We start from the raw sequence: 12784 nt of genomic DNA on the forward strand, positions 1-12784 counted from the left end.
TTTGCATGACAATGATGTTGCAAGCAGCATCCCTGCTTATCACGTAACTCCCAACAATGTTGGTGTTGACAACAAAAGACTCCTGATGCAAATACAAAATGGTCTCCTAATAATGGCACTGCCAAGATTTTAAAGTATGTTATATATATATATATATATATATATATATATATATATATATATATATATATATACAGTATATACTTTATACAGTATGTTATGTGAAGCTTTTCAGACAAAGAATATAAATATAATAGACAAGGAGCCAGTCCAACAAGGCACTGCATCACAAATTAACTATGTTAGGAACCTGGACACTCATCCAGAGTGTGAACTGTATGTGTTGCATTGTTGTGAAGTGTTATCCTTGCTCTCAGCATAAATATCTTGATGAGGAAGTGTTATTGCTGAATCACTAGACCACTACTCTCACATTAAAAATTACCAATGAAAAAACAAATAACTTAATATTTATCTCATGCAAAGTTTATTTTAGTATCAGGCTTATTCAAAAGGGTTCAGTGGTAGCTCTGAGGCTAGAGATCTGTGCCAGCAATCAGAAGGTCGAGCAGGAATTCTACCACCTGATCACTTTATTTTTTCTCATTAACCAGTGGCCATTTCATTTTTGTTATAATGTATGAGATTTAAAACGTTTTATGTGCTTTTACTTGGAACATGTGGTCTTGTGTTTCTTCACAAGTTTCCTGTTTTGTAAGCAGCTTGCTCTTCGACAATTTACTGCTCAGATTTGAAGCCTCATAAGGATTTAAGCTACCAGCTGGTATGAGCATAAAACCATCTCTGTCATTTGGACTTTTTGGCTTTTATTGGCTCATTTTTTTATTTTTAAATATCCTAATGTTGAGGACTACAGCCTGTGTTCACCACTTTTAATTTTTGTGTTTTTTTCTTGTTTTATGTAGTGACTTACTTCTGCTTAAGCGAGTTTTGCTGAATAAGTAACCATTAACAGAAATAAGGGAGCAGACACCTCTCCTAATAATTCCATTTTCCTGCCTTGGTGCTTTTTCCATATTCTGTGCAGTATGGACGGTGACGTTTTATACTCCTCAGTGAACTTCCATCAGAAGAAACAGAGAAAAGGGAAATTGCAGAACAAGAAGGAGACAGAAGGTGAGTGGAACAAAGAGAAAATAATTAACACTTCCAGTAAGTCTTCAACTGGGTTGGCTGTCAGTATTTATAAAAAATATGGTTTCTTATTATGAATTGAGGAAAAGCAAAGTAAAATATTGCAAATATGCTTTCCAATATGTTGTTGAAAATTGTGCATATCCCAAAATACAAAAATGTTCTAAAACACTATACTACAATATATTTCAATTGGGTCATAGTGTATTGAAATCTGTTTCTCATTATACATTTTATTTGTAGTACTAGGGTGTTGTACTGTGTTAGCCATTATGAATATAGTGAAAGTCAAGGAAAATGACACCTTTTATTGGCTAACTTAAAAGATTACAATATGCAAGCTTTCGAGACATCTCTTGCCAGAAGAAGGGGCCTGAGTTGCCCCGAAAGCTCGCATATTGTAATCTTTTTAGTTAGCCAATAAAAGGTGTCATTTTGCTTGACTTTTCACTACGTTTTATTTTAAATTTATTGCCATATATTAAATACATTGTATACTTAGCAAATTAAATAAAATCAAGGCAAACTTTACAATTTTTTAAACAGGATATTATAACCAACAGTATTCATTTATACTATGACATGTTTTTAAATGTTTCATGAGAATATTATTCTAACTTCATGAGAACAAATGGGCTTGATGGACTAAACTGGCTCCTCTCCTTTGTCAAACTGTTTATGTTCTTATGTTCACTGTATTACAAAAGTACTAATATAGAGTATTTTGGTAGTGTTTCGTTGTTTGAATTCTCAAAACGCCAACATTTAACATGCACTGAACATACTTTTGCCAAAGTAGCTTTTCATAGTTAAAGCATAAAGAAATGTATTGCAAAATTCTTTCAAAAATTAATTTAAACAAAGTAATGTATCATTCATTGCAGTATACCTGTATATATTTTAAAATATTCAAAATATTTTTCCTTTTAGTATGCTTAATTATATGTGTGCCAGAATATATCATATATATTTTATTATATATATTCTATTTTGATTTACAGTAAAACTTTGACAAAAATATTTTCTTGGATAAAATATAATCAAACATATGCTGTTTCTAACTATGCAGAATATTACTGTTTTATTATGGGAATGCGTATTTTGAAATATATATGTCTAATGTTTAAAGTAGCTCACATGGCCCTACATGGCATATTGAAAGGTTCCTTTAAGTAAATGATTTTTTTTTATAATTAAAAAATGGTTTATGCAATACCTTTTACATTAGGAGGCTCCTACAGAACTGCAGGGTCTACAGAAGTGCCCAGTTTGTGTATTCTGACCACAGACTTGTTGTTGCTATTCTGAAGATCCAGCTTAGGTCCAGTAGGCTACCACTTACTAGGAAAATAAGGCTGGACTTTTTACAGAAAGCACAATCAATAATTAAGTATTATTATACAGTAGAATTGGAAACAAAATAACAATCTAAAATATACACCACAGAGGCTGAAAAAATAAACATTGAAAAGAAAGAAAGAGAACTCCTGACTTGAAAGTCTCAAGCCCAGTGAGGTATTAGCAGGTGTATTGCTGTTGGTATAAAGGAGCCTCTCTAGCATTTCTTGACACACTCCTGCTGAATGGTTTGTTAGCTGAAAGTCCTCAGTGTTAGTGTGCAGCATTGGTCATAATGGCATTCAGTTTGGCTTCAATTCTCTCCTCCTCTGCTATCTCCAGAGGGTCCAGATTTCATCCCATAACTGAACCTACCCCTTTTAATTAGTTTGTTGATTTGGTTACCAGTCTAGCATTCTACAGTATAGAAGTTCACACTGGTCATCACACAGTTGTAGATGATATAAGAGGACTGTTTCTCCCTCCTCAGTCACTTGGTAGTTTACCAGAATCACTCAGTTTCCATGGTCTCACTGAATTCCTCCCACACACAAGTTTTGCTTCCCTCTTGTTCGGGTAAACGAAAGCATTGCATCCCTGCAACTTCAACTGCTGGAAAGTGCTCCCACTGGATACTCTATCATTGTATTGGGTGACTTTAATGCTCATGTGGACAAATGACAGCAAAACGTGGTGTGATTAGAAGGAATGGCCTACCTGATTTGAAACCAAATGGTGCTTTGTAATTAGAGTTATGTGCTAGTCACAGTTTTTTGATACTAAACACCATGTTCAAGCATACAGGTGTACATAAGTGCACTTAGTACCAGAACACCAAAGGCCATAGGTCAATGATCAATTTTGTAATTTTGCAATTAGATCTATGACTGTATGTGTTGGATACCTGGGTAAAGAGTGGGGCTGAGCTGTCAGCTGATCAATACCTGGTTATGAGTTGGATCAGATGGCGGGGGAAGATGCCAGACAGACCAAGCAGACACAAGTATATAGTGAGGATGTGCTGGAAACGTTTTACAGACACCCCCACCCAGAACATCTTCAACTTGCACCTCCAGACAAATTGATCTTGCATTTCAAGGGAGGCTTAGGGACAATGAACCCAAATGGGCCATGTTCCATGACTCCTTTGCTGAGGAAAATAAACAGAGCTTTAGACGTAAAGTTATTGACGCCTGTCGTGGAGGTGATCCCAGAACCCAGTGGTGCCAGTGGTAAAGGGACCTGGCAGAAGGAAGAAGGAGGCTTTTCAAGATGGGTTAGCTTATGGGACTCCAGCAGTAGCTGACAGATACCGTAAGGACAAGGGGAGCATGGAAATGGCAGCTAATTGAATATATAGAGTAATATATTAATTTAATATTCTAAAGCATACTGTATTATATCTTAAATAATCTATTTATTTTTCACTTAAACACAGTATTGACGGTTACTAGGCCATATTTTAAAAAAGTCTGAAAATTAAAATAGCAACAATTACTACATTATATAGTAACATAATTTGCCTATTATAAACTATATTGGAATATGTCATATAAATGTTACTATATTGTTTTTAAGAAATACAGTGATCCCTCGCTATATCGCGCTTCGCCTTTCGCAGCTTCACTCCATCGCGGATTTTATATGTAAGCATATTTAAATATATATCACAGATTTTTTGCTGGTTCGTGGATTTCTGCGGACAATGGGTCTTTTAATTACTGGTACATGTTTCCTCAGTTGGTTTGCCCAGTTGATTTCATACAAGGGACGCTATTGGCAGATGGCTGAGAAGCTACCCAACTTACTTTTCTCTGTCTCTCTTGCGCTGACTTTCTCTGATCCTGACGTAGGGGGATTGAGCAGGGGGGCTGTTCGCACACCTAGACGATACGGACGCTCGTCTAAAAATGCTGAAAGATTATCTTCACGTTGCTATCTTTTGTGCAGCTGCTTCCTGAAACGACATGCTGCACGGTGCTTCGCATACTTAAAAGCTCGAAGGGCACGTATTGATTTTTGACTGAAAAACAAACTCTGTCTCTCTCTCTCTCTCTCTCTCTCTCTCTCTCTCTCTCTCTCTCTCTCTTCCTGCTCCTGACGGAGGGGGTGTGAGCTGCCGCCTTCAACAGCTTTGTGCCGCGGTGCTTCGCATACTTAAAAGCCAAACAGCCCTATTGATTTGTTTGCTAGAGATTGTTTTCTCTATCTATGTGACATTCTGTGCTCCTGACATGCACTCCTTTGAAGAGGAAGATATGTTTGCATTCTTTTAATTGTGAGACGGAACTGTCATCTCTGTTTTGTCATGGAGCACTGTTTAAACTTTTGAAAAAGAGACAAATGTTTGTTTGCAGTGTTTGAATAACGTTCCTGTCTCTCTACAACCTCCTGTGTTTCTACGCAAATCTGTGACCCAAGCATAACAATATAAAAATAACCATATAAACATATGGTTTCTACTTTGCGGATTTTCTTATTTCGCGGGTGGCTCTGGAACGCAACCCCCGCGATGGAGGAGGGATTACTGTATGTTAAGAAATGTATAGTAAGATATTTTTAAAATATAGTTTACAATAGACTTAATGTCTTTATAAGTTTTATTATTCTTTCACAATATATTAAAGGAGCCAATTACCATATACAGTAACTGGCAAAACCATTTTCCGTTTTTCCTCCAACATACACTTGTCTTCTTTCAATATCTTCTCATGCCTCCTCATTTACGCATAGCAGTACTGTTTAAATCACATATTGCAATTGTTACTTCACCACTGAACAGAAACATCTCGAAAATGTTAGTAAAAAAATTAACACCACACACCAAAGATTACAATTTCAGCCCTTGTATGACTGGGTTTATTGTTCCATTAGAAACAAACGGTCTTAGAGAGTACTTAAATGTAATGAAGTGGTCGGAAAGATGGAGGCACACCTTCCCATTCAGAAACATGATTAGTACCAGATTTTTGGTTTGGCTCAATGGGCCAGAACACCAGAACAGGTTACAGATGTACCTACCATATATGGTCACGTATAAGTCAGGTCCTGAAACCTGCAAAATTGATCATAAAATTATATAGCGCTGAACTGACCTCTCTGTACTATTCTTTCCTCTGCTTGTCCTGGAGTACAAAAGAAACAACACCAAACAGCAACGTGGAGAGTGGCAAGATAGAGGGAAAAAAAAACAAAACACACGGTCACTGATTACAAGCGCAAGATGTTATGCGAATGAATATGAATAATATGAATAATGTTGCATCCGTGCCACAATGTTTTTCGAAATGTACTATACAGGTCATAAAATGAATACTTCCAAATATCATATATACCTATGTCTCTGTTTTGTTTTTTTTTACATCATAGACCATAAGGCGCATACTAATTCAGTGTGAGCAGGAACACTCAATAAAACTGAATCAAAAAAAAAATCATAGTGACGGTGAAATACGAATAAGGAAGGCAGATTCACCAGCGTTTGTGTGTCAGCTTTTATCCCTCCAGCTCAGAGAATGTCCAGTTCCATTGCCTCAAAACACCAGTCACATTTACAGTTATTCCCAGTTTCAAATAAAAACTAACAGCGTCAGATCCCTAGGGCGGTAGTATGCATCGTGATCATGACTGAGAGAATAAAAGTGAAAACAATGGTACTATAAATGTACACCATCTGTTACAGACGCAAACCAAATGTATGTGTGTACTGTATAATATTAACAATAAGAGCAGCTCACTACTGAAAATAGCAAATATAGGAGGCAGTCGTGATCAATTCGGGGACTCTTGATAACAAGTCAGCAAATCTTACCACTACGCCACGTAAGCTGTTGTCTTATCCTTGAACCTTTTGTGTTTATTTGATATTTGGACTTCAGGCCTCACACATTATATAGTTTATGCCAACATTTTGTCATTTACTACTAAAATATTAAAAACTTTTCTGTTTTAACAATGTGTTTACACATATTATTGTAGAAATGGAACACACATGAAATGCATGTGTTCCAAATGATGATCTATTATTTCCACTCTAAAACTCCAGCACTTCACTCCCAGATAATCAAGGCATGAGCTGGGAGAACTTTGTGCATGTTCTGCGGCGGTGGGGGGATGGAATAGCAGGCTGCTTGCTTCTTGTCTTTAGCGGCACATTTACAGGACAAAAGACGCTGATGGAGAGGTGCAATGGGATTTAAGGTGGGCCGGATCTACAAGTTTTTTCATAGGCTCTGGTAATTCTAGTGTTAAAACCAGCTTCATATTTTCTTCTGATCGAATGCTCCATCATAGATAAAGGATGCTCTTATAATAAAGGTGTATGGGGGTATGAGATACTACAAAAACACAAAACAACGCAAACATCGCTTTGGAATAGTTTGGGATTACTGTGTGGTCACATAGGCACAATAGAGAGAGAGAGAGGTTAGGAGCACATGCTGATACAGTGCATTGCTGCACCCACATAGAAAAAAAAGGCAGTGTGCTCCATGGTGACTCTGTCAGGTGGGCATTAGCATATTGTAATCTCTTGTACCAACAGCGTGAGTTTTCCCCATTCGACTTATACGACCGACATTATAAAATACCATAAATTATACTGTAGAATCAACTTATCCGCGAGTATATAATAAACTGCTAGAGCCTGGAGAGTCAACTCAAAGACAAAAAATGTGCAAAGAGACGAGTGGCAGCTCTCTTCATCCTGCTTCTCCAATATTTGCCCATTACAAGAGGTTAATGTTGTTACAATGTAGATAGCAGTGCGGTAACATGAATGTGGTGAAAGTTGCTGATGTTTCTTAATAAATATATTTACGTTGTACTTTGAGGATTAAATAGGTGCAAATGTAAAGCACGTTTTGGTTGATTTTAAAATGTACACATAAGTAACCAGAATTTAGCAGAGTAACACTTAATAAATTGTTTTGTGCTCTTGTTCACACAGATCCAAGTGAGGATGTCACATATGCAGATATTAAAATAGCAAACACTTTCAGAATTCAAAATACAGATGTTGACTCCAAAGAAGGTGAGATCATTCAAAAGACCAACAGATAACATTCATGTGAGGCAGCACAAATATCTTAAATGTAGCTAATGTATTTCTTCAGATTTTAATATGTATTCTGCTTTTGCCTGTAATAAATGGAGACTACATAAGATATACGAAAACAGGGCAGAAAGTTGTTGTTCATATGACATAAATCCCTGGTCCAACTCCTCTAAACAAACACTCCTATGATAAAATGTTTTAAATTAAATCTGTGATTAACTCAGTTTTATGACTTCTATCTTGTTCCATCTTTTATGTTTTTTCTATCTTGTTCCTTATTTCTCTCTTTTAAGCCAGTTTTAGGTTATTTTTTCTTTCTTTATAAAATGAAATACATGTAAAATATAATTTAAAAAATTATCTTTCCCCTTATATGAATATATATAAGAATATGCAATAAACTATTTCTAGGATAAATATATTACTGGACTGAAATGTATTGTAAAATATATAGATAAGTGCAGTTTATTTTCCAAAATATAAAAGTATAATTCTTATATATGTTAAAACAATAGGAATTATATACTGTACTGTAAGATGTATTTAAGAAACTATTACAGTATATTTTTAATATATTGTAATTGCAGGTTATAATATTGTAGTATTTATACTTCAAGACACCTTACAATATATTGCAGTATATTTTAAACATATATTAATCTGGCTCAAAAAATGTCAAATCGCAAAACTCAGCATAAACCAAGAGGTAGTAAGAGGTAAGGTGGAAAACTGACGCCTCCATAAGCTAGCAGAGCTACCTGCCCATACAAAAATGAAATATATTGTTATATACCCCCTTCTGAAAAAAGAAAGTATATGTTGATAAAATGTAAAGCATATATAGTTTATACATACAGTTAGGTCCATAAATATTTGGACAGAGACAACTTTTTTCTAATTTTGGTTCTGTATATTACCACAATGAATTTTAAATGAAACAACTCAGATGCAGTTGAAGTGCAGACTTTCAGCTTTTATTCAGTGGGGTGAACAAAACGATTGCATAAAAATGTGAGGCAACTAAATCATTTTTTTAACACAATCCCTTCATTTCAATGGCTCAAAAATAATTGGACAATTGACTCAAAGGCTATTTCATGGGCAGGGGTGGACAAGTCCATCATTATGTCATTATCAATTAAGCAGATAAAAGGCCTGGAGTTGTTTTGAGGTGTGGTGCTTGCATGTGGAAGATTTTGCTGTGAACAGACAACATGCGGTCAAAGGAGCTCTCCATGCAGGTGAAAGAAGCCATCCTTAAGCTGCGAAAACAGAAAAAACCCATCTGAGAAATTACTTCAATATTACGAGTGGCAAAATCTACAGTTTGGTACATCCTGAGAAAAAAAGCAAACACTGGTGAACTCAGCAACATAAAAAGACCTGGACGTCCACAGAAGACAACAGTGGTGGATGATCGCAGAATCATTTCCATGGTGAAGACAAACCCTTCACAACAGCCAACCAAGTGAACAACACTCTCCAGGGGGTAGGCGAATCGATATCCAAGTCTACCATAAAGAGAAGACTGCATGAAAGTAAATACAGAGGGTGCACTGCAAGGTGCAAGCCACTCATAAACCTCAAGAATTGGACTTTGCTAAAGAACATCTAAAAAGCCAGCACAGTTCTGGAAAATCATTCTTTGGACAGATGAAACCAAGATCAACCTCTACCAGAATGATGGCAAGAAAAAAGTATGGAGAAGGTGTTGAACAGCTCATTATCCAAAGCATACCACATCATCTGTAAAACACGGTGGAGGCAGTGTGATGGCTTGGGCATGCATGGCTGCCATTGGCACTGGGACACTAGTGTTTATTGATGATGTGACACAGGACAGAAGCAGCCGAATGAATTCTGAGGTGTTCAGAAACATACTGTCTGCTCAAATCCAGCTAAATGCAGTCAAATTGATTGAGCAGCGTTTCATAATACAGATGGACAATGACCCAAAACATACAGCCAAAGCAACCCAGGAGTTTATTAAAGCAAAGAAGTGGAAAATTCTTGAATGGCCAAGTCAGTCACCTGATCTTAACCCAACTGAGCAGTAATTTCACTTGTTGAAGACTAAACTTCGGACAGAAAGGCCCACAAACAAACAGCAACTGAAAGCCGCTGCAGTAAAGGCCTGGCAGAGCATTAAAAAGGACGAAACCCAACATCTGGTGATGTCCAGGAGTTCAAGACTTCAGGCTGTCATTGCCAGCAAAGGGTTTTCAACCAAGTATTAGAAATGAACATTTTATTTCCAGTTATTTAAATTGTCCAATTACTTTTGAGCCCCTGAAATGAAGGCATTGTGTTCAAAAAATGCTTTAGTTGCCTCACATTTTTATGCAATCGTTTTGTTCACACCACTGAATTAAAGCTGAAAGTCTGCACTTCAACTGCATCGGAGTGGTTTCATTTAAAATTCATTGTGGTAATGTACAGAACCAAAATGAGAAAAAAGTTGTCTCTGTCCAAATATTTATGGACCTAACTGTATAATCATTTCAAAACAGATTTTGTAAAGACACGCATTATACTGTGTGACCAGCGCTCTGTTTCTGCAAGGCCAATCATGGCTGATCTTTAAACCTGTAAAAAGTTAAACCTCAGGCTTTCCAGTGAGTTCGGTTTATTTTACACTCCCTGTAACTCCCTAGAAGTTGTTCAAGTAGGTATTCAAGTCAAAGTATGAATGCTGCAAATTATTTTAATGCTGAAATATAAACTGTATGCTTGATTTTTAGCAAGATTTCTATAAGGTAAATATATATTTTAAAATATACATTATACAATGATGCATATGTATTAAAATAGAGTGAAATACTGATATGCCTTAAATATATGGCATACTATATTATAACTAGAATTTATATTATATTTTAAAATAGATTGCAATATATTTTGAAAAATACTTGCATTATACAAAAATGGTAGTAATTTACATACTTTACAATATATTTCAGCTTATACAAAATATTGTAATATATTTATCCTTGAAGTATATTGAAATATATTTTAAGATATATTTATATTGGTAGTAATATGATTTTCAAAAATATTTTTTCATATATTTTTGTTAGAAGTATACCTACAGCTATGTCTAATTAAGCAATTTTTTTTCTTTTTACAATTTAAAAAAAGGGAAAGCCACCACACTTTCATGAGTTGAGACCACATCATTTTTACAAAGTCACAGTTCTGCTTCTCATTATTTAGACAGGAAATGAAGTGAAGTGTCCCAGTGGCTCATAGTATAAGCTCTCTAGCACTTCATCCTCCTCGCTTGCATTTCATTATGTTTGAACTGCTCAGGGGTGGGGTTTGATTTGTCTTTAATTTGTTTGGTTATAAGTTGATCTATTTGTATGGAATGATTACAATAAAATTAATAAAATAAAAAAAAATAAAAAAAATAAAAAAGTTTGAACTGTTCTAATTTTAGTTCAGCTTTAATTTGTGTCTTCACTGCTGGCTGACCCTTTTAGAAGACTCCTCACCCAGCTGCTCATATTTGTGGTTGTCTTTGGTGTCCTCAGCTCTGGCAGAGAAGTAGTCTTGCATAGCCAGATGTATAATACTGTATATACTTCTACAGACAACCATGAATGAATCTGGCTTAAATATAAAAGGGAAAAATCAGATGGTTCACTGAGTATGATATTTCTAAACTAAGCCAATGTCTTAGAAGGTGGAGCTCAAAGATTTAAACAACAAAGAGCAATGGTCTTGGGAGCATGAACTGATACAGTGCGTTGCCGCACACACCACATGACGAACGACCTCAGAGTCATGATATATTTAAATTTGCTATGTAAAACTGGGTTCTAAAGTGAAATTTTTTTAAATAGATTTTTAAAATATGGAACCCATGACAGAAAAGCCCTCACTAAATGCGTCCAAATTCATCCATCCATTGTCCAACCCGCTGAATCCGAACACAGGGTCACGGGGGTCTGCTGGAGCCAATCCCAGCCAACACAGGGCACAAGGCAGGAACCAATCCCGGGCAGGGTGCCAACCCACCGCAGGACACACACAAACACACCCACACACCAAGCACACACTAGGGCCAATTTAGAATTGCCAATCCACCTAACCTGCATGTCTTTGGACTGTGGGAGGAAACCGGAGCGCCCGGAGGAAACCCACGCAGACACGGGGAGAACATGCAAACTCCACGCAGGGAGGACCTGGGATGCGAACCCGGGTCCCCAGGTCTCCCAACTGCGAGGCAGCAGTGCTACCCACTGTGCCACCGTGCCGCCCGCGTCCAAATTTCAAGCCAAAAATATTATCACATATTGCAAAACAGCATATTCATGTCATTGTCTAACAGGTAATGAAGTTACAAGAACTGAACAATATAGACATACAGCATGCACAGTTGCAACGTACTGTACTGCCCCACTTCAAGTCCTGCATACATCCATACTTATACCCATCCACCTTCCGAGCTATCTTACCCAGGGCAGGGTTGTGGTCCAGTTGGAGCCTATCCCAGAAAGAATTGGACTCAAGACAGGAACAATCCAGAGATAGGGCACCAGTCCATCGCAGAGTAAACACATACACGCTATAAGGCCACTTTAGTAATGCCAATTCACCCAAGTTTAATCAGGTTGAAGTTTAGTAAGTTTAGTACTGATGTTTTAATGTAGGCAGAGTGAGCTGTCATTCTTCCCTCAAAGCATCAGATTTCTACATGGAGTCTACATAGACAGTGCCCTACAATGTTTAAGGTGCCCTGAAATGGGGGGACTATGTAGAAACCGTGTTGTGATTTCTATATACTTTGATCGAAATGAATGCAAATACCCTTAAATGAAAGTCTGCAATGTGTACTTCAATCATAATGTCTGAATTGGTTGATTTGTAATTTTAAACTGTGGAGCACAGGAGTAAATCAATACAAAATGTGTCTTTGTCCCAAACATTATGGTGGGCGCTGTGTTTATAGACTGTTATCAGGGCAGTGAATTTATTCTCAAAAACATTGTGCTTAGTTCTTTTATTACTATAACAACATTGTACACTCTGTCTTTTTTCTGAAGGCTTTTTTTTTTTGATCATGCGTGTTTAAGACACAATATGGCAAAAGTGGCTTGCTTCTTTAAAAAAACATAAGGCTTTTAATAAAAATACAATGCAGTGTAAGGAGTTCGTTTCAATGTATAGTTATGTGTACAAAGTACAATGAAACTTCAATAATAATAATAATTATTATTATTATTATTATTA

The 12784-nt window shown here is 36.5% G+C and overlaps 1 protein-coding gene across 1 annotated transcript in view; it reads left to right on the forward strand.

Moving 5' to 3' along the window:
• Positions 1–517: 517 nt before the first annotated feature.
• The window catches only part of LOC114643586 (C-type lectin domain family 4 member C-like), a 58996-nt gene continuing 46729 nt past the window's right edge, over positions 518–12784 (forward strand). The window contains exons 1-2 of the mRNA XM_051927612.1: positions 518–1137; positions 7442–7525. Coding sequence (XP_051783572.1) covers positions 1050–1137; positions 7442–7525 — 172 coding nt within the window. The 5' untranslated portion in view covers positions 518–1049. The remainder of the gene's footprint in view (positions 1138–7441; positions 7526–12784) is intronic.

This window comes from Erpetoichthys calabaricus, chromosome 5 (assembly GCF_900747795.2).
Source record: "Erpetoichthys calabaricus chromosome 5, fErpCal1.3, whole genome shotgun sequence".
In the NCBI taxonomy this organism is placed as follows: Eukaryota; Metazoa; Chordata; class Cladistia; order Polypteriformes; family Polypteridae; genus Erpetoichthys; species Erpetoichthys calabaricus.